General features: G+C 52.6%; 8 protein-coding genes across 8 annotated transcripts; 5 read left to right on the forward strand and 3 right to left on the reverse strand.

Moving 5' to 3' along the window:
- Nucleotides 1-246: 246 nt before the first annotated feature.
- Nucleotides 247-3,767, forward strand: SMAC4_02252 (uncharacterized protein). The gene is made up of 3 exons (XM_003350491.3): nt 247-1,786; nt 1,844-3,088; nt 3,286-3,767. The coding sequence occupies exons 1-3, from the start codon at nt 935-937 to the stop codon at nt 3,727-3,729; spliced, it is 2,541 nt and encodes an 846-aa protein (XP_003350539.2). The 5' UTR covers nt 247-934; the 3' UTR covers nt 3,730-3,767.
- Nucleotides 3,768-4,601: 834 nt separating this feature from the next.
- Nucleotides 4,602-6,094, forward strand: SMAC4_02251 (uncharacterized protein; the record flags this gene model as incomplete). Its single annotated transcript, XM_024655698.2, has 2 exons — nt 4,602-5,717; nt 5,826-6,094. 2 exons carry the CDS (start codon nt 4,602-4,604, stop codon nt 5,907-5,909), a joined length of 1,200 nt encoding a protein of 399 aa, XP_024511545.2. The 3' UTR covers nt 5,910-6,094.
- A 142-nt stretch (nt 6,095-6,236) lies between these two features.
- Nucleotides 6,237-6,985, reverse strand: SMAC4_02250 (uncharacterized protein; the record flags this gene model as incomplete). Its single annotated transcript, XM_003350489.2, has 2 exons — nt 6,237-6,415; nt 6,669-6,985. 2 exons carry the CDS (start codon nt 6,983-6,985, stop codon nt 6,271-6,273), a joined length of 462 nt encoding a protein of 153 aa, XP_003350537.2. The 3' UTR covers nt 6,237-6,270.
- Nucleotides 6,986-7,889: 904 nt separating this feature from the next.
- SMAC4_02249 (uncharacterized protein) lies at nt 7,890-9,412 on the reverse strand. The gene is made up of 3 exons (XM_003350488.2): nt 9,155-9,412; nt 8,948-9,092; nt 7,890-8,890 (listed from the first exon to the last, which is right to left on the reverse strand). Exons 1-3 carry the CDS (start codon nt 9,278-9,280, stop codon nt 8,304-8,306), a joined length of 858 nt encoding a protein of 285 aa, XP_003350536.1. The 5' UTR covers nt 9,281-9,412; the 3' UTR covers nt 7,890-8,303.
- Nucleotides 9,413-14,472: 5,060 nt separating this feature from the next.
- On the forward strand, nt 14,473-16,842 carry SMAC4_02248 (uncharacterized protein; the record flags this gene model as incomplete). The annotated part of the gene is made up of 1 exon (XM_066089734.1): nt 14,473-16,842. One exon carries the CDS (start codon nt 14,473-14,475, stop codon nt 16,840-16,842), a length of 2,370 nt encoding a protein of 789 aa, XP_065946914.1.
- Nucleotides 16,843-17,235: 393 nt separating this feature from the next.
- On the forward strand, nt 17,236-19,163 carry SMAC4_02247 (uncharacterized protein). Its single transcript, XM_003350486.2, has 2 exons — nt 17,236-17,445; nt 17,519-19,163. The coding sequence occupies exons 1-2, from the start codon at nt 17,440-17,442 to the stop codon at nt 18,761-18,763; spliced, it is 1,251 nt and encodes a 416-aa protein (XP_003350534.1). The 5' UTR covers nt 17,236-17,439; the 3' UTR covers nt 18,764-19,163.
- Nucleotides 19,164-19,822: 659 nt separating this feature from the next.
- Nucleotides 19,823-24,865, forward strand: SMAC4_02246 (uncharacterized protein). The gene is made up of 2 exons (XM_003350485.3): nt 19,823-22,201; nt 22,457-24,865. Exons 1-2 carry the CDS (start codon nt 22,142-22,144, stop codon nt 24,488-24,490), a joined length of 2,094 nt encoding a protein of 697 aa, XP_003350533.3. The 5' UTR covers nt 19,823-22,141; the 3' UTR covers nt 24,491-24,865.
- Nucleotides 24,866-24,970: 105 nt separating this feature from the next.
- Nucleotides 24,971-26,786, reverse strand: SMAC4_02245 (uncharacterized protein; the record flags this gene model as incomplete). Its single annotated transcript, XM_003350484.2, has 1 exon — nt 24,971-26,786. The coding sequence occupies exon 1, from the start codon at nt 26,738-26,740 to the stop codon at nt 24,971-24,973; it is 1,770 nt and encodes a 589-aa protein (XP_003350532.1). The 5' UTR covers nt 26,741-26,786.
- Nucleotides 26,787-27,026: the final 240 nt, after the last annotated feature.

Below are 27,026 nucleotides of genomic sequence, written 5' to 3' on the forward strand. Positions count from 1 at the left end.
TCAGCGGTTGCAGAGATGCGGTTCCCTGTCAGGAGAAGGCGTTCGGAATGGCTACAGGGGTGGTCTCTAACAGTTCTCGTCCGGGACCGAGCGTTCGGTGTCAAGGGATGAAAAGTGTTATGCAGTGGTTGTTATATGGGGATAGTCAAACACTGAGGGCATTGTAAAGAAACGAATATTTCAAGATTTGATAAGTCAATGTGAACAAAATGGACGGCACAAATCACGATAAACTACAAGTGCGGTCCAGCTCCCGCCCGCACTCCACCAAAATGTCGAAGCTGGGGTTGTTTGAATGCAGGTCCCTGAATCTCCCAAGCAGGGGAGTCCACACCACCGTTGGGCTGCACCTTCCTGGCCTCCATCTTCATCTAATTACTGCATACCTTCCATAGTAGTTCATTCTTTGGAGAGACTCAACTTCGAGCCAAGACCATTGGGCTTTTATGCCCCTTCGTCTTTGCCATTACACCGCGACGGATTCTGTGGCCATCACCTATTCGAGATTGGCTTCACCTCGGATACTTACCGCCAGCTGCCACAATCACGAAGCGCGCATCCTTCCCCGCGTTGGGAACCCCTAAAAATCAACATTGACTCGACAGCATATCCGAGGAGCCGCGATCGCGAGACAAAATCGAACACCCCGCGAGACTTGACTGTGTGTGCAATACCTGCATGAGAATTACACTGGAAGGGTCGATAGGCTTAATTGCGTGGTTGCTGGAACGATTAGGACCACGACCTTGACTCGGCCGGTGTCACCCAAGGCACATCATCCCGAAACAGCGACCAGCGGGATCAACTTCCTCTCTATACCTCGGGCCACGGGTGTCCAACGACGGACAGCCATCGGATATCTGGTCGCACAACGTCTGAGACCCCGTTTCACATTAGCTACCATCTGCCGCAGAGCAGACGGCAAAAGTAAAGCATGGCTTCACCTCAGCCGGCGCGGCCTTCGTTTTCACGAAATAATAGTTCGCAACACGTCAACGGAGCGACTGGAACGGGCCACGACCGAAAACCGTCTCTCTCCTCCTTTCCGCCCCAATCGCGATCGGTATCTCAAATGTCCCATCATGGCCCAGCTCATCGCTCGCGCTCCCCGCAGCCGCCTCAAGCCGAGCCTGATCGGACCTCCAATCTGAGCTCCAAAGGCAAGACTGCTTCCACTGGCACAGGCTTCTCCTCGCAACACAGCTCGCTCTCTGCCGCCGGCGTCACTCGTCAGTACAACAACGCCATTGGCCGTCCTCGCCGCAAGTTGCGCTCGCAGTACCCCCGTGGGAGTAGCGAAAACCATGTCGAGTATATCTTGGTTGCGTCCTTTGACATCGACCGTGGTCCGGTCATGGAGCATCAATATCCAGTCGCTATTACCGGGGATGAGCACATGTTGGCTGAGCTCATGCTTCCAGACCAGGCCCACGCACGAAATCAGGATTGGACCATATTCTTTCTGCACAAGGATTCTAGTCGTGAGGAAGACGAGGCAGAACGTCAGGCAAAGGAGGAGCGGCGTCGACGGAGGAAACGCAGGCTGGATCGCGAACAGGGTATCATACATGAGTCGGATGATGAAGATGACGACCTGGACGACGACGATTGGGATGACGATGAGTCCACCGACGACGACGACGACGAGCCTGAAGGTGGCGAGGGACCTCCGTTAGTATACGTTCTCAACCTTGTCAACACAAAACACGACAAAACGGTCAAGAGAGGTGCAGTGGTAAAGGCCATGGCCATCTGCACTCGGCATCCGTTTCTTCACATATACAAGGTATAATTCTACTCTAAACGCAGCTCTCGCTCGGCCAACCGCTAACTTTTCCTTTAGCCCCTTTTATTATTGGCTTTGGAAGAATACTTCAAGTCTCCCGTTCCGGAGACACTCTCCATGCTGTTTGATGCAGTCAACGAGATGGATTTATCGCTCATGCCCAAGCTAAGCCTCTTGGAGAGGCACTTGCTACAAATGAGCAATAACAAGGATCTTTTCGTTGAAAAGTTCGAACAAATGATTCAAATGCGCATCTCAGAGGATCGAGACGGCCTTGCGGACCAGCCTTTTGACGCGAGTAGGAGTCCGCCCAGACGGCCTGGCATTTTCCGACATGGGACGAAAGCGCACCTTGAGGGACATTCTACATACGCAGTACCTCGCGACACACACGAGTTTGAGAGCAGGGTCATGTATAAGGGCATCCCTATCCCGATCAAGGTGCCAACGGCAATCATGCCCGAGACTGTTGGGGATTTCTCCCTGATCAAACTCATACAAAACTTTTCGGAACCACATGCGAAATCACCACATCCCTTTCCTCTGCATGCCCACCTGACCACGAACGGCCCCAACACGCATCCCATAATAGTGTTGGTCAACGGTCTGCTTACCCAAAAGCGAGTCATCTTCCTAGGCCACAACATGCCTTCCGGTGAGGTTGCCGAAGCGGTCCTCGCCGCCTGTGCGCTTGCATCTGGCGGTATTCTTAGAGGGTTTACCCGCCACGCCTTTCCCTATACGGATTTGACCAAGGTCGACGACCTTTTGCGAGTTCCTGGCTTCATTGCTGGTGTGACTAACCCAACATTCGAACACCATCCTGAATGGTGGGATGTCTTGTGTGACCTGCCCAGTGGGAGAATCAAGATCAGTAGTAGGATCGAACAGCCTGCAATCACGGAGGGCCTCGTCTACTTCCAGCAACAAAATCCGTCCTGTGCTTCGCTTGTACACCAGAGTCACTCAAACAGTGCAATGGACTTGACAGGCGACCAGGCCTTCATGGCTGACATACTAAAGAGCATAGCCACAAGAGCCGGAGAGCGTGTAATTCGTGCCAAGTGGCGGGATTGGGTTCTTAAACTCACACGGATTGCCGCTGCGTTCGAGGAGAGCGTATACGGCGCCAGCGCTCTTTACATAGGAAGTGACGAGCACGACAACTACCCACATACGACCAACTCAACCGGGCACGGCTATGTGTGGGCCGACGACGAGAAAAAGAGCAGGGAACTAGCAGGCAACGTCACGAGGATAGAAGGCTGGAGGAATACCAGGAGTTACTACAGCTTTATCCAGGTTCGCCTTCACCTTTTCTCGCCCCTTTCATTCCTATTTCAGTTCAGGGTTGAGTTTGCCCAAGTTTCCTTGTTTGCGCGTCATCACATTTCCTTCCGGAGTCCAAGTCATTCATTTGCATTGCAAGGCGAGGCGAGGCGAGGGGGAGATTGATGGTAACTGGACATCTAAAGCATGCTAACTGTTTCTCTTACAAGGACGTCGCTCAGCTATACACAATCCGTCCGCTCAAAGGCCTGGATCTCCATCACATGCACGATCGACTGCGCACGCAACGCTTGACGGCTATGCAGAGCCGCGAGATTTACTTGACGTTCGCCAAGTACGTCCGCAGCTACGACGAAATCTGTTTGCTCCTCAGTGTCGCCCCCGAGGCACATGCCGGCCTGTTCTACATCGCCCTCGGGCTTTTCCATAAGGACAGAGAAGTCAGGGTGAAGACGGCGGACTTGCTGGAGAGGATCTCGCAGCACGAGGCCGGCCAACATTGGTGGAGAGGCCTCAGTCGGTTTGAGAAGCTGGCATACGATAGGATCAAGAAGGAAGTGCAGATGGCTGAGGCGCAAACAGGGATGGGAGGGTTGACGATAATGCCAGGGTCAAGTGAAGACCCTATGAGGAGGATCAGCCGGGAGGGATAAAGGTCATTGTATGTGATACCTATTTGATATTGAAGTTAGAACCGCAAGATGAGTAATTGCGTGTCTGGGCGTCGAGCGGGAACAAACCCGTGCCGTCAGGAGTCTATGTTCCTAGCCAATCCTTTGGAGGCAAGCATAGGTATGCATGGCATATAGAGCAGGCATTTCAATTCTTGAAGGAGGCGTTAGAATACTGCTACACATGTCGATCACTACATAGGTCCATGGGGAAAGAGGGAACGGGAAGAGGCGGAAACTTTGTCGAGGATGCTCCCGCGATCATGACAGTTGAATTAACTCTTCTACTCGTCGTATAACATTCATATTCCTCGGGTTAGGGTCGGCAATTCGGAGACATGTCCCCAGGGGCATCTACCTACCGTAGAAACTCGCGAAACTTAGAAAAGGCCTTCCCTCTTTGAGCGCCGGCATATGGCAGAAATCTGCCATAAAGCTGCCCCAAACGCATGCATACACAAGCAAACTACCTGTCCAGTTACTGAAAACTGAAGGATATCACTCTCCATACTAACTTGCACACATTTGAAGGCATAGTGACCAGCTTGATCCTGCCAGCTTCCTGTACATATGCCGGCGCTCAAAGAGGGAAGGCCTTTTCTAAGTTTCGCGAGTTTCTACGGTAGACAATCGTCCCTTCAAGCGGCCCTTGTCTCTTGGCAACCAATTCGGACATGCACAGATGACGGAACGGCATTGCATCTCTTTACGGTGTTTACCCCGCCTATATCCGCACTTGTGACACCGGCATCGGCAGTGAGCTTCAGGTGGGGTAGGCACCTTGACAGCTTCCATCAATTGGCTTCACCCTTCCAATTGATGAGGGGATATTGATAGGCTATGTTAGTTTTATAATGATAACAGCCGGAAGTTTATCATACAGCTGTTCGAGGAGGGCCTTCTTGTCATCTTCTTTGCTCTTTCCACTCTTCAAACGTCAAGGTCGCCGCCAACTGAGCAGCAGCATCATCAAGTCGTCCACGAATCCCTTCGTCATCACAACCTTTCATCGTTGTTTGTACCACTCAACAACAACAACAACAACAACAACAACAACAACAACGATATCAGCAACGCCAACAGCAGCATTTACCACCACCACAACCAAACCGAAAATCAAAATCAAGATAACGAGAGCCACCGCCGGCAAAATGGGTCTCACAGTCAAAGCAACCATCGCCTCCTTCGGCGGCAAGCTCTTCAAGCTCTCCCACCCGTCCTCCTCCACCGGCACCGAAATGGCCGTGAACCTTTACCTGCCTCCCCAAGCCCTCAAGTCTTCCCAAACTAAAAAGGTGCCCGTCCTGATCTACCTCTCCGGCCTAACCTGCAGCCCCGAGAACTGTTCCGAAAAGGGGTTTTTCCAGCACGGCGCCTCCAAGCGCGGCCTGGCCGTCGTATACCCGGACACCTCCCCCCGCGGCCTCAACCTCCCCGGCGAGAAGGACAGCTGGGATTTCGGCGAAGGAGCCGGGTTTTATGTGGATGCCACGCGGGAGCCGTTTTCCAAGGGGTACAAGATGGACACGTACATCACGCAGGAACTCCCCCAAGTGCTATTCGGGCAGGACTCGGAGTTTGGCAAGTACCTGGATGCCGAGCGGGTGAGCATCACGGGCCACAGCATGGGCGGTCACGGCGCGCTTAGCTTGTACCTGAAGAACCCGGGCCTGTACAAGAGCGCGAGCGCGTTTGCGCCGATTGCGAACCCGTGCGAGTGCGCGTGGGGGAAGAAGGCGTTTGGAGGGTATCTGGGTGAAGACGACAAGGCAAAGGAGGAGGAGTGGAAGAAGCATGATGCGACGGAGCTGATCAGGGGGGAGAAGTGGAGGGGGAACAAGGATGCGAGGGTGTTGGTTGATGTTGGTACTGGGGATAATTTTTATAAGCAGGGGCAGTTGTTGCCGGAGAATTTTGAGAAGGCGGCTAAGGAGGCTGGAGTGGAGGGGGTGACGGTTAGGTATCAGGAGGTGAGTTTTTTTTCTCTTTTCTGTTGCTGACTTCTGTGGTGATTTCTGTGTGGTGGTGTTTTTTGCAGTGGACAATCAATGGCTGACATGAAGTGACTAACTGCACAGGACTACGACCACTCGTACTACTTCATGGCGTCGTTCAGTGACGACCATATTGACCATGCGGCCAAGTACCTTGGCCTTCTCTAACTGAGAGGGATATAACGGTGTTCACGATAGAGAGAGGGGAAGAAAACATTGAGGGATCTGTGGCAGATGAGTCGAGAGGATGGCGGAAACAACTGTACGTCTCGAAATCACACAACCACCTGTTGCGTAGTACCCTGTATCTTGCTTCCTTTTTGCGAGAATACCACACACATCTTCCACCATACATACACCACTGCTCAAACTCGCCAAAGTTGTTTTTCAACAATCGTCAATCATCAATCTCTTCCGAATATCATCGTGCCAGTGATGAAAACCCTCATCACACCAAGTCCGGTCGGTCCCCACCCTAAGGGATGGACAACACAACTACGGTACAGACGGAGCACCACCCAAGTGACACTCAAACGAGGAGATATAATGATCCCAACCCACCGCGCTGAGGTTGAACTTGTGCTCGTACTGCGACGACACGCCGCCCAGAGTACAGCCTTCGGGTGAGGTGCAGATTTCTCCGCAAGACATGCTGTTGATCGATCGGGTTGAGGCTTGAGGTTAGCATATGCTTTTGCAGATCGTATATGTGATGCTGTATTACAATGAAGGACGTATCCGGTAACTAATAGGGATGGGTGGGTAGATGGGAGGCAAGGGATGGGTGGGATAGGGTCAGTAAAATATTGTGTACCATGGGAGTTTGGATTGGGAAAGAAGTTGCAGTGATCAGTTCAGACGGATACGATTATATGGCTTCAAGTTGACAGTTACCAACCACAATAAAAGAGAAGTCACTCCACTTACATGTAAGGATAACAATACCAACCCCCCTCATCCAGCGCAAACGTGCTCGCATTCCGAAAGAATGGCGCCGGTAGGTTGTAACAAGTTTCCATTTCGTAAACGCTGTAGGCGCATGGTTGTGTGGCGTTGGGGCCGTTGCAGATGAGGATGCCGCCGAGAGCTCTTGCTTGTAGAGGTAGGGCATTGCTTGTCTTTTCGCTGTCGAGGTGGGAGTGGGAATAGGTGGGAATGGCAGCGGCGGTGGGAGGAGGAGGGCAAGAGGTTAGGAGTACGATGAGGAGTGTCGAGAGGGCCGAGAAGGTTGTTGGCCAGTTCATGGTTGAGATTTGTTAGTGTTTTTGACTGAATGTTGAAGATGGTTTACAGGGGCATACTGTTGTCAAATATTACTTGTGGAAGAATGAAGGACACGAACACGCATTGAAGGTTTGCTCGATGGTATTGTTTTTTTCCTGTGTGATAGATGGTGTAGGGCATCATACGTTGTGAGCAGATAGACGGAAGGAGCCAGAATGCCCCCAACATGCGAGCGACCATCGCTCTTCCCTTGCTGAAGCCCCTAAAACGGGAATTTCCCCAAGACTCAACCTGACAGACCGGGCTATGAGGAGGAAGGAACGGTCGGTTACCTACATGCACTGCACGTTGAAGGATATCAGAGTTTGAGATAGAAGACGGGAACAATAGTGAAGAGCCTACCTACGGTTTGGTGTTTCCAAGACCTTCAATCTTGAACTGGAGAGCCAAGCCTTTCCAACATGGCCGGTCTGATCCAGCTTATATCTAAATTTCTTCTTCTTCTCTTTTTCTCAATGGCATTGGATTGAGTGTTATTTGAGGACCAACTTTTCCTCGTTATTCACATGAAGTGCTTGATTGTGGACATCAACATCTCCCGAGCTCCGACCGCCAGGACGCACGTAGCTTGGGATCAAATGGCCGTGCTAAAAGGCCCCTTGCGACTTGCGTTCCTGTACCTGATTTCACCTTTTCTTTAATATGTCAAGTTTAGCTCATCAGTGGAGCCTTGATCGACGATGAAACAAGAAAGAATTGGACGAACGATCAAACGGACGAAAGTGAAGAAAGTGATGTGCAAGGTAGGTACTCGGTCTCCCGGATGATCACCGTTCTAGTTATTTGCAAATGTTTCACTTTTGCCGAAAGATGCGAACTTCTTGTTGTTGGGATCATCAAGGTCGAGTCGAGTCAGCGATGATAGTTTGAATATCATTCCATGGATACCAGAATGATAGAAAGAGAGCAGGTGGTTTGGAATCCCTTGTTTTGAATTATAAACTCCAAATGAACCCCGAGAGGGATTGTAATCTATATGTACAATGGAATGGTATGGTATCTTCATTATATCCTTTTCACGGCCAACCTAGCCAGCAATTCTTCTTCGGTCCCCCGTCTTTCAGGAGGGTCCGATTCGAAAGTGGTGACTTGGCCGCGAGTTCGTCATGTAAACATTTCCCAACTTCTCCATCCAAAGAGGTATCCTCCCGTTATTACCCCTTTTCCCCGAAAATAAATGTTGAAAATGCAGAATGCATTATGAATAGAAGGGTATCATAAGGAGCGTCGTTTGTATCATCAACATTAAGTTTTTCCCTCTTCTCAGACTGACTTCGCCTAGAGAAGAGCGAAAGCACCCAAGAGACCAGCAATCAGAGCCACGACAGGGCTCTTCTGCATGATGGCATTGGCGGCGCCCACAACAGGGGCAGAACCGCTGGTCTCGCTGACAGGAGCTTCTCCGACGGTCGATGTGGTGGGGAGGATGACGGTGGTAGGGGGAGGAGCGACGGGGGTGTAGATGGTGTTGTTGGCAGAGACAACGACGGTCGAGTACTTGGTCTCGACGACACCTTCGCTCTTGGTGACGGGGATGGTGACATCAACGGCCTTGGTGATGGTCTGGGGGATGACGGTGGTGTAGGTGTGCACTTCGGTAACGGCCGTGGTAATGGTGTTTGTCTTCGTGATATAAACGGTCTCGCCCTTGGAGACGGTGGTGACCGTGGTCTCGGGGCATACGACAGTCTCGTAGACACTAGTGTGTTCGTACTCGGTGGCGACTGAGGTGGTGTAGACAGTCTCGGTGTGCGGGACCTTGGTGTAGAGGGTGGAGGTGGACGTCCAGACAACCTCAACAGTAGAGCCACCGACTACCTTAGTCTCAGTGACGGGACATAGCTCAGTGATGGTGGTGTAAATGACTATTGTCTTGGTAAGCAAGTGATATCAAACCGGGACGGTTGAGTAGAGAAACATACTGGCTTCATCCGTCTTGGTTACTGGGGGAGCAACATCGGTAACGGTGATGACGGTGGGAACCTTGGTCTCCACGGTGCTGGTGGTGGTGTAAGTCTTGGTGATAGTCTCACCACCCTCGGTGATCGTGGTAGTTTCAGGGCAGATCTTCCAAGTTTGTTAGCACCATGGATTCTGAAGACGAATAAAAGAACATGACATCCACATACAGTTGTGTAAGTAACAATCACCTCAGTAGTATAGCTAACGTGATCACCACCATGACCATAGCCTCTGGGGATGTTGGCTCCAAGGACCGAGGAGGCCAAGGCAACGAGGGACAGAGCGGCCTTCATGTTGTTGATTAAGGGTTGTTGCTGTGTAAGGTGTGTAACGAGGGTCTGATATGTTCAGATATCGTGAGGATGAGCGAGAGTCTTAAGTAACCTTAGCGAAGGAGTCACTTGAGGAGGTTGGCTGGGAGATGCTTGACCGAGAAGGCTGGGGAAAAGAAAGAAGGACAGAAGACCTGTAGCAGGAACGGGATGGTGGCTTGTTATACATGTGTAAGACGGGAGCAGAGGGGCAGGAAGACCACTAGGAACCTGTAGCCTGGTAGAGGTCGGCAGAGAACCCAACGGAGGAGGTGGATAACTTTGCAATGACATCGTTGGCTGCCATCCCACTTGGACTGCAGGGTACCATAAAAATGGAGAGGGATGGGCCCTTGGGGTTTGACGGCGTGGCAAGAACGGGAAGCGAAGGATGGGTCCGCAGGAACTTCAGAGAAGGGCCGCGAGGTTGGGCAACCACCAAGCCGTGTAAGCTAGGTACCAGGGAGAGCTCCATCAAGGAGTTTGTGTGGGACTGCCGTGGACGGAGAACAGTTGCTGGATCCGGCTGGTTTGGTTTGGCCATACAATTTGTGCGGTCTGTAGCCATGTTGTGTTGCAGTGTATCTTTACTTCCGGATTATGGAGCCTTGTTGTGAGAGGCCTTCGCATCCGGGGTGACAACCTCTCTGGTACGCACAGTCAGATAGCGCCGATCCAAAATCCAGGACTATCGTTGTTGGTGTTGAATTCGCTAGCAAGTGTGCCTGCGGATGTTTAGATGCCTGACCATAGCCTTCCCCCTCGATGTAGCCTCACCATTCAGTTTCGGTAAGGAAGCTTGTTGGTCATATCCCTTCTGGTTGCTTTGTTCCAACAGCATTTATCGAACGGGGGGCTTAGATATCACACATCCACAAAACCGCCTGTTTTCGTGTGGCGTTCCCTAGCATTGTGAGGAGAATGTCGAACACGATATCTCTGCTTACAGAGACCTTCGAAAGTCAACTGTACATGGTTGATCGAAGGGTATCACCGGGCTTGAGAACCGGGAGTGGCATAAGCCATATCGTAGGTTGGACTAATTAGCGAGCCAAGAACTTTCTCGTGTTCCCCCGCGGTTTGAAAGTCGTAGGGTGGGATTGACCCCCCTTGCGCCCCTGGCTCTGAGCGATCAGAACCCCTGCCAATGATGTCGTTGCGGCTGCCAGATGACGTTGAGAAAAACATGGCAAAGCTTTGGGTTTCTCAGTCTGTTGATATGGCTATTCTCAGCATTGGACGCTCTGCTACAGCTGCTGTCATTTTCGAACAATAAGCCCATTGTTGACTGTCAAGATGTTTCTCGTGAAGAGTCGGACAGCAGCCGGGCTGGTGGTTTGGACAACAGAGGTTCCCTTGCTTTTCCGCATGTACTCCTGCTGATCGCATGGCAGACGCTTGCTTTTTCGACTGCGTCAAGCTGCAAATCCATGCGCGGCGACTGTCAAGAGCACATCACAGTTCTCACTAGTGGAGATACGGTAGAGGCTAGTGAGTTGGAGTCCGGATTTGGCGATGCAATCGGGAGTTTTCTGTTCTGAAAAGCTCCCGGGTGTGTGGCTGGCCTTGGCGAGGGAACTACTGCAAAATCTGACCACCCGCCAGATCCAGGTCGCCCTGCAATGGCCGTCCTAACTGGTTCGTGGTTGGCTGGGTTGGGTGTTCGGACGGTTGTGGTGCGGTTGATCTTGTCGCAACACGAGGGTTCGTGCAGGACCCAAAGAAATTCGCTAGAGATTCTCGTGCCCAGGGAAGCTTTGGCTGCAGCCAACGCGATCTGCAGGCCTCACAACCTGGCCATAGGGAGCAAAACCTGTTGGGTTAGCCGACCATCCAGGCAGGAACAAAGAGAAAAATCCCGTTGACCCCTCCTCAGTATCCGGTCCTTGTCTCCCGAGCACCCTCTGCACGTTAGCTGGCCGCTATAATGTGGGACCGGTCCTAGTACTTCCTCCATCGTGGGCAACGATGAATGGGTTGACCGAAATGTCGGAGCCGGGAGTTGTAGATACCGAGTGAGCTGAAAGCCCGAAACCGTCGTCTGTCTCTTTAGTATAGCGCCTCTTGTTGGCACCACTCAATGTGCGAGTCAAGCGAAAAGAACGGACGAGATATCGCAACAGGCGCTGAGACAAGAGCTCGCTAGCTCAAAGGTGATGAGGTGCTGGCAGCTTGGCTTCCTAACCTCGATGGGCCATGGTGTTCTGGCCAGCGTCGAGTGTCTGTTTTTGGTGTGTCTGACAAGTCTCGGGTACATGATATCTTGCTGATATGCGAGGTGACCTGAGGAGCTGTGATTACTGGTGAGTTGAACACTGCAGTGGCAGGGCTTGAACGTCGCCATTGGGCTTTGAGGCGACTCGACCCTCTGATAGCAAGTGAGATGTTCTTTTGGCCCCATGTCTTTTACGGGTTCCGTGTCAACTCTCGTGACTATTCCTGTCGACGATGCTACTCGCTTCGATGCACCTACTAGTCAATTTCTGCTTATTGACGGTGCCCGACCATCGACACCCACCTTTTGATGAGCTGGTGTTGACCGAGCCATGGTGGCCGATACGCAGCAAGAGGAGGGACTCATGGTAGCATCGTCGGAGGCACTTCATCTGGTTTCCTGCGCATAAATTGTCGAAATGTGATGACTTGTCATCCGGTTGGTTTGGATCCCGGACTCCAGATGAAAGGCTGACTGGCTAGGTGGCTACGGGATTTGATGATCAGTTGAAAAGAGTGGAAGATGGACGGAACGACGGGAAGCACCAGCCATTTTCTTAGACACTGCGGCTCGCCCCATATTTTCTTCCCGTTACAAGGCGGGGCCGTTGCCCGGGACTTGGAATGGAAGATCAGGCACTGTCAAGCAAGGACTGTGAAGCAGCGTCTCTTTGGTAGTCGATCAGATAGTGCACAGGATGCTGTAAATGCCTGACCAACTTCAACAACCATTTTGGATATATTTCTGATGCTGAGAGCGAGTTGCGAGCAAAGGACACCATCCAGATGGTGTTGACACTGATGTGAACGTTACATTGAAGGTTATGTATTAACTTACGTATTTGATAGAGCGATATCTTGACTGTCACCAAAATCCACCAGCACCCAAGATAAGTCACTAACAATTACACAGTAAGCCAACAGCAGCAGCCCGGTACCTGTCCATCAACCCTATTGCCCTTTGCTTTTTTCTCTCGGCTTTTGCGACTCATAGGTGATTTGCGGTTGGTCCACCACGACCAAACGGAATCGACATGAAGGACGCCCACTGATATTCACATCCGTTCAACCGTACCTTGCGCAAGTGACTTGATCTACACAACAGTCTTGCAACGGTGTCGACCGGCTTCACGATCAACATCTCGCCTTCCCTCCACTGATGTTGGAAGCGAATGCAACCTTGGTCGATTGGCAGACGAGGCAGACGAGGCAGGCGGCTCGGGCATGATTAAGCAGGCAGATGAGTTCCCGTACGATGGATGCTCACATCCTCTCCAGTCCTGTTTTCGTGGCTTATATCCTGTTCAGGAAGTCCCAGCCTGATTGCATCGAGATCTCTCGGTGACCTTGGGCATGAAATCCTCCAAGTCCGTTGGATGTTCAATGTCGATCGCGGCACTCGACTCACATTTGACGGTCAGCAGAGAAGGTGAAACGGCGGGACAACTGATGCCAGCGGCCAGAATCTTGTTTTGCCAACCTCTGACTATGCTGATCTCTGGTTAAGTCTATCCATATCGTGAAGCACGAGACCTCTTGAAATATCAATCTGCCCTGCGCCAATCTCGCGGAAAGTATGAGTACTTAGCAAGTGGGTGTCCGTCGTCTTCTTCCCTCATCAAGGTTGCCTTGCTGTCGGCAGGACGCATTGGACGACAAAGCTGTGCTACGCCTGAGGTTCCCTTTTGTCGACTTGTTCCAACAGAATAAGCTGCTTTTGTCTCACGCAGTCAGCCACGCTTCTCGAACCCGAAAGCCCGGACCCGAAGGTTTCACGATGCTCTGGACTCTTCATGCGGAAGATGTTTGGGATCCGAGCTGGTACGATGAACACGGTCGGACTCGACAAATGCAGTTTGCAAACTGGGCATGCTATAGCAGTGTCAGTGAAGCCCTCCCGTCGACCATTCGTGGACTGCGCTCCCACGGAACTTGCCATAGGGAAGTATAACTCTACCTGTGATCCGGCCAGAACGCCTTGGACATATAAGAGCTTCAAATCTTGGAATTCGATCATATTCTTTACTCACCCATCTGAGGTCCGAGTTCTGGATACGAAGCCAAAAAAAATCAGTGAAGAGTCATCGCAGAGCTCTGCAGATATCCAAGACATGGTCTTCGTGGCCTGGTATCATGGTGATGGGTGACACTGGCTGGGGTTACCATGCGGCGGTATCATATGGCACCACCCCAGGTCTCCGCTTATTGATATCTACCCCGTTACCCCAGCTACGAGCTTGTGAACCTCTTTGGCCAATATGATATGGCATGGAGAAGCAGCACGAGTGGTTTGTCACCAAATCTGCATTTTTTGCCTCCCAAAAAAACACTCAGCGGGATACTGGAAACTGGCGTTGAATGCCAGGTGCCCCTGCCAGCTATCAGAAATTGTCATCGGACAGCTTGCTTTGCTTACAGCAACCTGTCGGAAAGCTCAAAAGCAGCCCAAGCTTCCATAAGATCCAATGCTGATAATATTATATCCATCCATGCTCTGGACAGTCTGCCAGGACGTGTATGTTTACTTTACATACCTAGAAAAGTTTTTGCAAGACAAGACATAGCTCCCTAACATCACATGCCGCTGAAAGCCGCTGCCAGACCACGGTCCGATGCTCAGCAGCCGCTAAGCTCTTAGCAGCTAGTTCTAGCGACCAGCGTGAAACAGCCAAGCACGCTTTCCTATTTCGGAGCGATCTGGCAATGACTCCCAAAGCGAATGGGGATTGGCCAATTCGTGTGACTCTTCAATCGCTTAACCAGTCAGCGCGACCTCGCAGCTTCCCCTCGTGCGATTGCGGGGGAGGGGCGCCGAGGGGTAAATTGAAATTTCTCGTCGCCAACCATCCGTCTCCCTTTTTCCTCCTGAGCTGATGGAAATGGAGGTCAAGAGGATTTGGTGTCGCCGAGTTCTCATCGACCCAGACCCTTAACAACAACCGACACAAACCACAATCACCATGTCGTCATTACGTATTCTCCTCATTGGCAGCGGCGGCCGCGAGCACGCCCTGGCCTGGAAGCTCAGCCAGTCGCCCAGCGTTGAGTCAATCATTGCGGTCCCCGGCAACGGTGGTACTGCCGGCCTCCCCAAGGTCACCAACAACAACACCGTCTCCGAGAACGACTTTGCTGCCCTCGTCAGCTTCGCCAAGCAGGAGCGCATCAACCTCGTCGTCCCTGGCCCCGAGCAGCCGCTTGTCGATGGCGTCGAGAACGTCTTCCGCGAGGTCGGTATCCCCGTCTTCGGCCCTTCCAAGGATGCCGCGCGCATGGAGGGCAGCAAGACCTTCTCCAAGGATTTCATGAAGAAGCACAACATTCCCACCGCCGCCTACGAGAACTTCTCCGACTACGAAAAGGCCAGCGAGTACATCAAGAAGGTGGGCCACAATGTCGTCATCAAGGCCACTGGTTTGGCTGCTGGCAAGGGTGTCATCATCCCTGAGTCGCAGGAGGAAGCCCAGCAGGCTCTCAAGGACATCATGCTGGATAAGCAGTTCGGCAATGCCGGCGACGAGGTCGTTATCGAGGAGTTCCTGACGGGTGATGAGCTCAGCATCCTCTCCTTCTGCGACGGTACTACCATCAAGTCTCTGCCTGCCGCCCAGGATCACAAGCGCATTGGCGAGGGTGATACTGGCTTGAACACGGGCGGTATGGGATGCTATGCGCCCACCAAGATTGCCACCCCTGCTCTGCTTGCTCAGGTCGAGCGCGAGATCCTCCAGCCGACCGTCGACGGCATGCGCAAGGACGGCTTCCCCATGAAGGGCTGCCTCTTCACCGGCTTGATGATCACCCCTAATGGCCCCAAGGTCCTCGAGTACAACGTCCGCTTCGGCGACCCCGAGACCCAGACCGTCCTTCCTCTGCTCAAGTCCGACCTCGCCGAGATCATGGTCGCCTGCTCAGGTCCTATTCCCCTCCTGAAGTACGTGCCTGTGGAGATCGAACAAAAGTTCAGCGCCACCGTCGTCGTTGCTGCTCCCGGATACCCCAACTCTTATCCCAAGAACATTCCCATGCAGGTTTCTACACCTCCTGCTGGTACCAACATTTTCCACGCGGGAACCAAGCTTTCTGGCGATGCCCTCGTCTCTGCCGGTGGCCGTGTTATTGCTGCTGAGGCCGTTGGCGAGACTCTGCGCGCCGCTGTCGACAAGGCTTACGAGGGCGTTAAGCTCATCAACTTCGACGGAATGTACTATCGCAAGGATATTGCTCACCGTGCTTTCCGTGATGAAAAGTCCTCGGCTGACAAGCTTACCTATGCCCAATCTGGTGTCAGCATTGACGCTGGTAACGAGCTTGTTGACCGCATCAAGGCTGCTGTCGCTACTACTCGCCGCCCCGGCGCTGATGCCATCATCGGTGGATTTGGTGGTGAGGTTGACCTTTCTCAAGCCGGACACCCTTCGGCTCCCATCATTGTTGGCGCCATCGATGGTGTTGGCACCAAGCTCATTATCGCCCAGAAGATGAACAAGCACGACACTGTCGGTATCGATCTGGTTGCCATGAACGTCAACGACTTGGTTGTTCAGGGCGCTGAGCCTTTCATGTTCCTCGACTACTACGGCTGCAGCAGGCTCGACGTCTCGGTTGCCGCCGCTTTCGTCGAAGGTGTCGCTCAGGGATGCAAGGATGCCGGCTGCGCCCTGGTTGGTGGAGAGACCGCTGAGATGCCCGACCTTTACACTGGCGATGACTACGATGCTGCTGGTGCTGCCATTGGTGTCATGAAGGCCGCCCAGCGTCTTCCCAGGAAGGATGCCATGGCTGAAGGCGACGTGCTCGTTGCCCTTGCTTCTTCCGGTGTCCACTCCAACGGCTTCTCTCTTGTCCGCAAGGTTGTCGACAAGTGCGGCCTGTCCTACACTGACAAGGCCCCCTGGGACAGCTCTGCCTCCGTTGGTGAGAGCCTTCTCACCCCTACCCGCATCTACGTCAAGCCTCTACTTAAGGTCCTCGCTCAAACTGGTGAGGCGGTCAAGGGTATGGCGCACATCACCGGTGGTGGTCTGACTGAGAACGTCCCTCGCATGCTCCCCAAGCACCTCGCCGCCGAGATCGATGTTGCTACCTGGGAGCACCCTCCTGTGTTCAAGTGGCTCAGAGAGTCCGTTATCCCTACCGAGATGGCGAGAACGTTCAACAACGGTATCGGCATGGTTCTGGCTGTCGCTCCCGAGACTGCGGATGCCGTGGTTAAGGGATTGGAGGCTGAGGGTGAGAAGGTTTACACTATTGGCAAGCTCGTCAACAGGGAAGGTGGCGAGAAGGGCGAGTGGTGTGTTCTGAAGAACTTGGAGAGCTGGGCTGCTTAAATTCGGGGGAAAAAATAGGCGTAGTTACCTGGTCACATAATGGAAGGGAAAAAAAGGGTTTATAAAAGGGTTAAGGTTTGAGGTGTTGCGGACTGGGACGGGTTACAATGAACCGGATTAAGCATATGACAGAATTCAACTCTCTGAATACAGGGTAGCAAGTCAATGATTTTGTTTGATTTGATATTGGGTGTCCGTGGAGCACAAGATGTTATGTTTCGCAACGAGGCTGTAACTCCAAGAAGAAGGAAAGAAAAGGGCAAAGACTTCAAGACCTTGAAAGAAATGATTCGAAATATAACTGAACAGAGGTAGCCTAGTCTGTAGGAAGGCCAAAAAGAAGAAAGCCGCTCTAGAGATTCCGCAGTCCAAAATGCCCGCCAAGACAAGGCACCTTGATAGCAGATGGGTGGGGCACCTGGGAAAGTTGCTATCGAGAAATCGCAAATCCGTACCCCGCCATGACGGATCCCCAAACATCTTTTGGAACAACACCACAAAAACTACAACACAAAAAACGGGTTATATTGGTTCCTACGACGTACCGAGGGTCTAGTTAGAATCCGTTGTCGAGATACCCATGAAGAATCTACAGACATGCCGGTAAGCGCACCACCACTTGATCTCCCTTCTATTCCTCGTCGCATCCGCTAACCATGTCCTCCCCGTCCTCCAGCTTATCCTCATAACCGGCCTACCGACCTCGGGCAAATCCACGCGCGCCGCGCAACTCTACGACTATCTCACCGAGCGCATTGCCGCCGAGTCCTCTGCTTCTTCGACGCCGAAGTTCCGCCTGCATTTGATCTCCGACCAAAGCCTTTCCATCTCGCGCTCCGTCTACGACCTCGACCCAGCGCACACGCCAGCGCACGTCCGCTCCGCCAACGCCTCGGAAAAAGATGCGCGCGCCGCGCTCTACGGCGCCGTCAAGCGCGTGCTCTCCCCCCGCGATATTGTCATTCTCGACACGCTGAACTACATCAAGGGGTGGCGCTACCAGCTCTACTGCGAGGCCAAGAACGTGCAGACGCCGTTTGGTCTGGTGCAAATCGGTTGTCCCGTGGCGCGGGCGAGGGGAGTTAACGAGGCTAGGATACGAAGGCAGGAGCAGCAGGAGCAGGAGAAGGAGCAGAATGGCAACGACAACAACATCACAAAAGACGAGTCATCAACAACACAAACATCATCATCAGCAACGACGACAACAGCAGTAGCAGGAGCAGCACCAAAATCCGGCGATCTCCACCCCGAAACTTACCAACAATCCCACCAAAACTGGCAACAGAAACAGTTCGAGGAGGAGGAGGAGGAGGAGAGCACAGGTCCCGATTTCGACGAAGATGTAACCCTCGGCGACACAGATTCCCCGCAAGAGCCATACCTGCCCCGCTCCAACTGGGAAAACCTCGTGTTCCGCTACGAGGAACCGAACCCCATGACCCGCTGGGACTCCCCTTTGTTCATCCTCACCTGGACCGATTCGCCGGAGGACGCCCGCAAGGTGTTTGACCAGATCTGGGACGAGGTGATCGTCAACAAGCCGCAGAAGCTCATAAGAGCGAACAAGTCGACTGTGCAGCGGGACAAAGACCCCGGCGGCGATTATTTGTATGTCCTGGAAAAGGAGACACAGGATATTGTCAAGAAGATCTTGGAGCAGCAGGCTGAGGTGGGAGAGGGAGGGACGGTGAGTTTGTCGAGGAGTGGTGGGCCGACAGGAAAAGAGGACGAGGAGATGTTGGAGGTGGAGCTGCCCGGGAAAAAGGTTGGGTTGCCACAGTTGCAGAGGTTTAGGAGGGCGTTTGTGGCGCTGAATAGGGGTGGTATTGGGCTGGAGGCGGTGGGCACGTTGGCGGCGGGGAGGTTGAGGGAGAGCTTTGTTGGGTATCTGAATGATGCTTTTGAGAAGGAGATGTGATGTGATGTGAGCGGGATGGGATGGGATGGGATGGGATGGGTTGCATACATGCCATGCTGTACGGCTGGGTTGAGACGGAGAAAGGCTACGAGGTTACTATAAGCACAAAGAAGTAAAATTCGGACTTTCGATATCCAGTCCAGTCCACTCTCGCCTTCATTGCGACAAGCCGTTCAAAAGCGGCATGGAAGCCACTACACTGGAACGCTCCTCTTCGGTGTCCGGCCCGGATCCGGATGTGGGACAGGACAGGCGGAAATATGGGGGCCGGTAATTGTGGAGAATATCGGACACGGCCCGGGACCGGAGCTGAACCACAAGTATGACCAAAAAAAACTCTGAAAACATTTAAATGATGAATTCATTTCAATTCAAAACCAAGAATGCGGGTAGCGTATCCATGCTCAAGTTAGGTATGTAGGTACATTGCACACATGGATGGATGGCATAAAGTAAACAATATCACATTGGCGAGATCTAAGAAAGCCGCTGGCTGCACCGCCCCCATCCGATGCGGCGATGCCCCGTCGCTTAGTTACATGCATTCATCGAACTGAGCTGTACAGACTCCGCGGGACTGATCTGATCTGTTCGGTTATCTTGCCGGTAACGTCATCCTAGTTTCTATTTTTGGGGTGTCAAAAGTGAAATTCAGTTGAGTTCAGTTGCAACTTGATGATGATGACAAGTCGACTTGTGTATTAGTTAGTGTAAATTCATTGCTGAATCGAGGGGAAAAGCATGAATGGCAGATACATATGTCATCATCTGGTCACACGATACCTGTACTAAGCTGAGGAAGCAAAGCTTCGGTGGACGTTCAAGGTTACCGATATCAACCAAACTAAACAAGTTGAAGGATTAACTTTTATTGGTCCTTATCGGTTACCGAGACCAATGGAATCTCTAGCGCCATACTTGTACGGTGTTATCCTCCGCATCAGGTGAAGTTTCGAAGGGGAGTTTCGTCAACTTTTTTGTGCGAATCGTGCAAATGGAGAGAACTGAAAGGTCGCTATTTTGGCACTGATCAATTATCTCCAGTTCCGCAGTTCGTATCCGCGGCGGACAGAAGCAAGATGGGGTTACAGCCACAAACTTACATCTGGGTCTTTGACTCCTATTGAAGGGCATGAAGGGACGGGTAGCACTGAGTGGGTGGGTGTGCAATCTCGAAAGGTGGCTGCAGGCCAAGCCTTCCAAATGGGCGTTCCCGGAGCTGTTGTATGACCATATAAGAAACCTCCAGGTAAGGCTTTCTAGCTTCAGCGGCAACAATGATTGGTTAGAAGAAGCGGAGGGTTTGTTCTTGAATGGTAGTGAAAGCCTTATGAATGCTTTAAAGGCGCAACTGTATCGCCTTGTGGTTCTTGTGGGATGGGTGGGCATAGGTAGGACCCTTGTGGCTTTAGTCCACTTGGTGAACCACAAATTCGGCGATATTGGCATCGGATATGTCGTTTGATGGCGGTGGTCCCTTACTTTGTTAAACTGTGCTGCTTGAAGCTTGAGCATCCCGCCGCAGCCACGTTTCACGATATCGTAAACCTTCGCGCAACATATTCCAAGGCATGTCTTTGAAGGTTGCCCTTGAGATTTGACCGAAGCAGCTCATGGTGTTCATAGCTCCAATGGCGTCCATAGAGCTTACATCTGACCTTGTCTCACTCGTCTGAACTATGTCCATAGGATCACTTCTTAAGGACCAACTATAAAAGTGGCCAGATGTCTCTTGACGGGCAACGATAACGGATCCAACCGGAATAAGCAAGGTCCAGTCCACATCATGCCCCAAGTGGTGTCGTGTAACAGCTGGCGTTCTGGCACGGGCCTGGGTTCATCCAGAGATGGCTCGATGATAGGGACTTCGTTTTTGGATCAATGAGAGAAGACCTCTAACATCTCCCGTTGACTCGTGGCGCACACAACTGATGCCATAACGGGCTGGACACGGGCTCAGAGACGGGAAGTAAGGCATATTTCAAACCTAAAGTGGTCAACGATGTGCAATGACGGGGTGGTTCCAGGTAAAATTAGCTCGATCTTGCAGACGACGGAAATTGAAAGTGTTGGTGAAACCATTCCAGAAGCATTCCGCACATGGAGTAACATCACCAACTTTGAAGTTGTCAGGAGGCGGTGCTCTGTGGAAGGGAAGTGGTTTGTGGAGAGATCCGACTTTCCGTTGCAGGGGATCATTAACAATTAAGCTTTTGGTGCCCCTTGCCCACTGGCCAAAGTCGTTCCGCCAAGATCTCCAAGTGGATCTTTGTGGCTGGAGTGGGTCAATATTGCTCTCGCACAGGTAGCCCAAATAGGAAAGGGTAGTCGAGACACACCAATGAGATGACTCGGACCTCATCACCTTGGTCTGCAGCTTCAACTTCTCTCTCCAACTTCACCAACTTCACACTCACCCAATCGAACAGCCACCTATGCTCTCTCTTCTTTCGCCACGACTCCCACGGCGGATTGGTTCGACCTTGCCCGAAGATATCGGCGCAACAATGATACCGTACCAGTCCAGCATGTCATGAGCCGAGTGAGCGCGCGGAACTCAGTCATGGGCTGCCGGGGGCGCTCGCGGATGAGGCTTGTTGCCCATGTCTCGCTCTCTTTTGACTTTATGAACCCGCCATTTTCCTGACCTTCCGTGTCCCTGCCAAGTCTTCGGTGAGGCTGTGCGTATGGCTACTTGAGCAGCTAAGGCAAACCAGCCCAGTGGTCCTCTTTTCACGTCCTCCACACACGCCTAGAGCACCACTCACACACTGCCGTCACACTCTCGCCTGGCACCTCCCATCTACGCATCGCCATAGCCATAGCCCTATGCACAACCGATCGAGCGGACAGGCTTAGGCTCGGCATGGCTCATCATACTGGCACCATCACCAAATCTATGTAAAAGGCTGCCAGTCTCTAGACGAGACGACTCATTATACATATCCTTCTTCGAGGCCTCCTTCAAAACCCAACATCCTGACCTATCTCATCAGGTTAAGTAAGGCCTGCCCGTTGACCGGATCCCTTCTTGCATCGGCAGGTCCGTCTTGTCCCACCTTATTCGACAGGCAGCGAACCAGGACGACTTGCTCGACATATCGACCTTCCTCTTTGATACAGACCACACGCAGCCTTCAATACGCCTACCTGAACGCCTTTCCTACTAGTCGGGGCATGTGTTCCGGTTTACCTTCGAGCAACTGTACAGGCTATAGTACTTTGCCAGATTCGGACACAGCCGTGGCGTCGAGCTGCCTTTGGCTATTGCTCTATCATTTGCGCCCTACCCAAGCTGAACACCAAGGCCCCGACCTATTCGTCACTTGATTGATCAAACCCACTGAATTCGGTGCGGCCCCTTCGGAAGTCGTGAACATGGTATTCTGCGGGAAGCCAAGCAAAGGGTGCTCTGTGTGCCGGAAACGTAAGATTCGCGTAAGTCACCACTTTCGGCAGCTCCTTCACACCTTGACTGTTATCCCTATTCCCGGGTCATATCATATATACCCAAGAGGTGACCACCGCCCCCACTCCTCCTAGCGGATGATCGGCCAGCTATGTAGTTGACGGCGGCGCCCCAAGACCCTCCCGCGCAACTCCCCCATCCCATATCATTCGTCATGCCCGTCGGGCTTGCTCTAGTCTCATGTAATGCACATGTACAGAACATATTGGCTAACATGCAGCTAGTGTGATCAAAGGGCTCCGGGTTGTGGCCAGTGTGAAAAGAGAAAAGAGGAGTGCCCTGGGTATCGAAACATCGTTGATTTGATGTTTAGAGACGAGAGTAACCATGTCATGGAAAAGGCTCGAAGACGTCGCCATCTCACCGTCAAGGCGCCAAGATCCCCGAGTTCCATGAGCAGATGCTCAACAACACCGGAGCCTCGGCAAGCATCACTCTCGCTTCTGGTTCCAAGTCCTATTAGGCCCACGAGCCCGACCCCCGAAGCTGCTTCATCGGAAGATGAAGACAGTCCACCGATGTCTCCCGATTCGGGAAGCTGGCCAGTTACTCCGGCAGTTGCCCTATTGTATGACCTTTCCCCAAGTTGTCAGCAGCAAGGCATTGCCTATTTCTTTTCACGATACGTATCCGTCGAAGAGACGACCTGTCACCACAATTTCAGCTTTGTCTTTGACGTATGGAAGCCTAAATCGGTTGCCCATGACCGGCGGGTTGACGGCGTCCTTGCCAGTATGACGGCCGTTGGGCTGGTTGGTCTCGCAGGCGTCACTCGATCACCGGATATGATGGAAGCCGCTTGGAAGTCATATGGGACCGCTCTTCGCTTGACCAATCACGCTTTAGAAACGCCTATCGAAGCTGTCAAAGACACTACGATGCTCTCGGTACTAATTCTCGGCCTTTTCGAGCTGATAGCTGAGCATCCATCTCGCATGCGGACTGTCGAAGCTTTTCAAGAACACATCAACGGTGCAGTTGCTCTCGTAAAACTGCGAGGAGCTGCTCAGTTCGAGACAAAAGCAGGGATCAAAATGTTCTCGATGCTTTGCCAACGGGTCATGCTGAGCTGTCTGCAGTCCCGCGAGCCCATGCCAATGCCGCAACCACTGATCGACTTGTGGCATGTAATGCCTCAACCCATACAACTTAAGGGATACGGAGGCCTTACACTCTCTGCGTTACCACTCATGCACGACTTCCTACAAGTGCGTGCCGACATGCTAAGCGGGGCCTTGGTAGATTCGGATAGCATCCTCGCTCATCTTTTCCGTCTCGACGAAGGATTCGAACAACTCTCGTCCCAATTCTCTCCGGACCTACCCTACAAAAGATTCCGACTGACGAGACATCATCCGGCGGTGCTGAACGGGGTATGCAATATCTACCCCACACTATGGGATACTACATTTTGGAACAGTCTCCGTATGCTCAGGATGCTTGTGCTGGAGACGATTATCTGCGAGATCCAACAGATTTCACGAGGGCTCTGCCTAAAGCCAACATCCGGCCCTTACGCAGACCAGTTCACAAGTGCTAAGCGCAAGTTGAAGGAAATGATGGAGGCAATATGCGGCAGTGTACCCCAGATACTTGGGCTTGTGGACCCTACCAACGGTCGCGTCGACAACTCATGCTCAACGCCAATATCGAGTGTCGAAGTCCGAGAAACCCCCAGTCCACCAACGTCCCCATCTGCCAGGTCATCCGATTCCGGCGGTAGCGGCCAGAGTCCTCTGGACCCATCTAGGGCCCATTCCGCGAACCTCACCATCCTTCACCCGGTAACTCCCGCTTCAGCAGACGCAGAAGAGGAGGCCAACCGCTTCGTGCTCTTGGTATCAGCAACGAGCCCGGTGGTTTGGCCATTGTACATGGTTGGGATGTCATCGGTGTGCACGGGGGAGGTGAAGGGTTACGTCGCTGGAAGGTTACGCACGCTGTACATGGAGACGGGGGTAAAGCAAGCAGATGCCGTGGCCAATCTGCTTGACGAGCACGATGCGGTGGATATGGAAGAAGATGGACAGGAGGAAAATGGGTCAGAGGATCAAAGGCTGTGGCTGCCAGCAGGACTAGGGATTGGATACGATTGGATGAACGCGGATGAAATGGAGGATATGCCGCTGCATCTGAGGGTGGTGCAACAACAACATGAGCTGTTCCATGAGCGACTTCGACAAGAGCAGTTCTATCATGACGGGCCGGTTATGATGGAGGATGGAATGAAAGGAACGATAGATCCCCAGCTGATCTGATATGGAAGAAACCTGAGGAGTTGTGTGCAAAGGTACAACTCGGGACGGAGAAGTCGGGTGTACGATACGCGCTCGGTTAAAGGGGATAGGCCAAATCTCGGTGGACGATACCTCACAATTGCTACTCGTCTGGACTAGAAAGCGTCTCGCGCAAGGCCTGGAGTACAGGCTATACTACACGACTAAGGAGAGCAACATAAACACACAAAAATACCAAAACAAGCAAATGTACAAAGTCAAATAACAATATGATACCAGAGACATGGGAAGAACGTAAAGGAGTTGATGACCTGACAGGGCTGGAGTATCTGGTTTTACAGTGTGCGATTTTCCCTGTAATTAATGCAACATTTTTCCTCTTACTATCAGCCCCTGATGTAAACAAACAAACATTTTGTGCCATGATCCTTTTTTCACCGATTTACCAAACCGGGACCCAACCTAACTCCGAAGCTGATGCAAATGCTATTCAACCCAAAATTACCACCCATCAAAATTCCCAAACCCTCCCATCTTGGCCTTTTTCCTCACCGGTTCTTCCCACGTATCAACCTCTGCCTCTTCTTCTGCCGCTTTCGTCGTTGTTTTCTTCGCAGCCCCCACATCCAAATACTTGCCCACCTTCGGCCCCCCTTCTGCGGTCCCTTGCCCCCCCTCCACCGTCCCATCAGCCCTGATCCTCTTCCCCGTCCACGTCGTCCGATCATCCTCGGTACCTCCCCGTCTCGCCACCTCTTTCTTACGTTCCTCCTCCCCCTCCTTATCCTTCTTCTCCTTCAACCACTCCGCAAACGGATCAATCAAGATAACCACATCCTTGATAACAATCTTGTTGAGAGGGCGATCCGAGCCATCGGTGGCCACATTCTCCATTTTTGTAAGGGTCGTATCTTGTCCTTCGATGACTTTGGCGAAAATGGTATGTTTCCTATCCAAATGGGAAGCAGGGCGGTAGGTGATGAAGAATTGCGAGCTGTTTGTATTCTTGCCCTTGTTGGCCATGCTGATTATGCCACGGGCGGAGTGGGTCATGGGCCCTTCGAATTCATCTTCGAAATTCTTGCCCCATATCGATTGGCCCCCGCGCCCCGTGCCGGAGGGGTCGCCGCCTTGGATCATGAAGTTGCGTATGGACCGGTGGAAGGCCACGTCTTTGTAGTAGCCCTTTTCGGAAAGGCGGAGGAAGTTCCAGACGGCTTTGGGGGCGAATTCGGGCAGGAGTTCGAGGGTTAGGGCGCCGAGGTTGGTGTCCATTCGTACGTAACCCTTTGTTTTGATGCGGTGCGAGGGCTTGAGGAGGTATTGCTCTTCTGACAAGAGGGCGAGGGTGCCGGAGGTTGAAGGGGTGAGACCCGTGGAGGTGAAGGAGGCGGCGGTTAGGCCGGTTGTGTAGGTTGCTGCGTTGGCGGGGCGTTTGCGCTCTTGGATTAGGGATTGGGCGTGGGGGGCAATCGATTTGTTGGTACCGGTGGCGGAGGAAGTCGAGGTGGTGAGGGCTTGGGTGAGACGGTTGACGTCCGCGCCGCCGGCTTGTCGGGCTGCGCGAGCGCGCTCGACGGCTTCCTTGGCGCGGAGAACCTTCTCCCCCACACGGCCGAGGGCTTCGATGTTGACGGTGCCGCCTTTGCGCTCTTCTTCCTGTTCCTTGGTGAGGATGGCTTCCTGACCGTCTTGGAGGTATTTGAACTGGCTGAGGTCGCGGCTGTTGGAGATGTTCTGAGGGTCTTGCAGGGTGATGATGTCTTTGCGGCCGAACTCTTCATCGTCAACCAGGTCGCGCCACATCTTGGCCTTGATGTTCATGCGCTCGACGGTTTCCCAGGCGAAGACGTTGGCGTAGGAGCCATGGCGGATGGCGACAATGTGGGTATTGTCGGTGAAGACCTTGAAGGTGACGGGATCGATGAGGTCGCCCTTGTTCTCGTCCGAGTCGGTGGTGTCGCCGTTGCGCGCAAAGTTGAGCTTGATCAGGTCCTTGGCCGAGAGCGGCTCGCCGTTGACGGGGTTCGTCTTGTGCTTTTCGAGCCATGCGCCGATGACTTCGACATCGAAAATGGTGCCGTCGGGAGTGCAGACTGGGTTCTTAAAGGGTTGGAGACTGGCGGCGCAGAAGTTGAAGGGAAGTTTCTTGAAATTGGCACCGCGCCGCTGGGCACGCGCGCCAGCATTGACACCGCTACTAGCGCCGTACGCATCCGAGGACGACCACTCGGAGTGGGTGATGTATAGTTTATCGGTTCCTTTGCCCATCTTGTCGAGCCGGCGGGTTGAAGATGGTTGTAAGTGTGGTGTTTGCGACAAAGTCTAGAACTTGGGAACAAGTCGAGATCCCGGTCCCTTAGCTTAAGTCTTACTTATCTTATCCGCCTGCATGACATGACATGAGCTTCGTCAGCCGCCCCACAGCCCGCACTATACCGAGAACTGCTGGAACGGCCCTGACGTCGGCCGTTGAGGTGCCCGTTTTGCACCAGATTTAGAACTGAACCAACAGGGGACTCTGCCAGTGCGGGCGATACTGTGCTCATATTAATTG

Source organism: Sordaria macrospora, chromosome 4 (assembly GCF_033870435.1).
Source record: "Sordaria macrospora chromosome 4, complete sequence".
Lineage (NCBI taxonomy): Eukaryota > Fungi > Ascomycota > Sordariomycetes > Sordariales > Sordariaceae > Sordaria > Sordaria macrospora.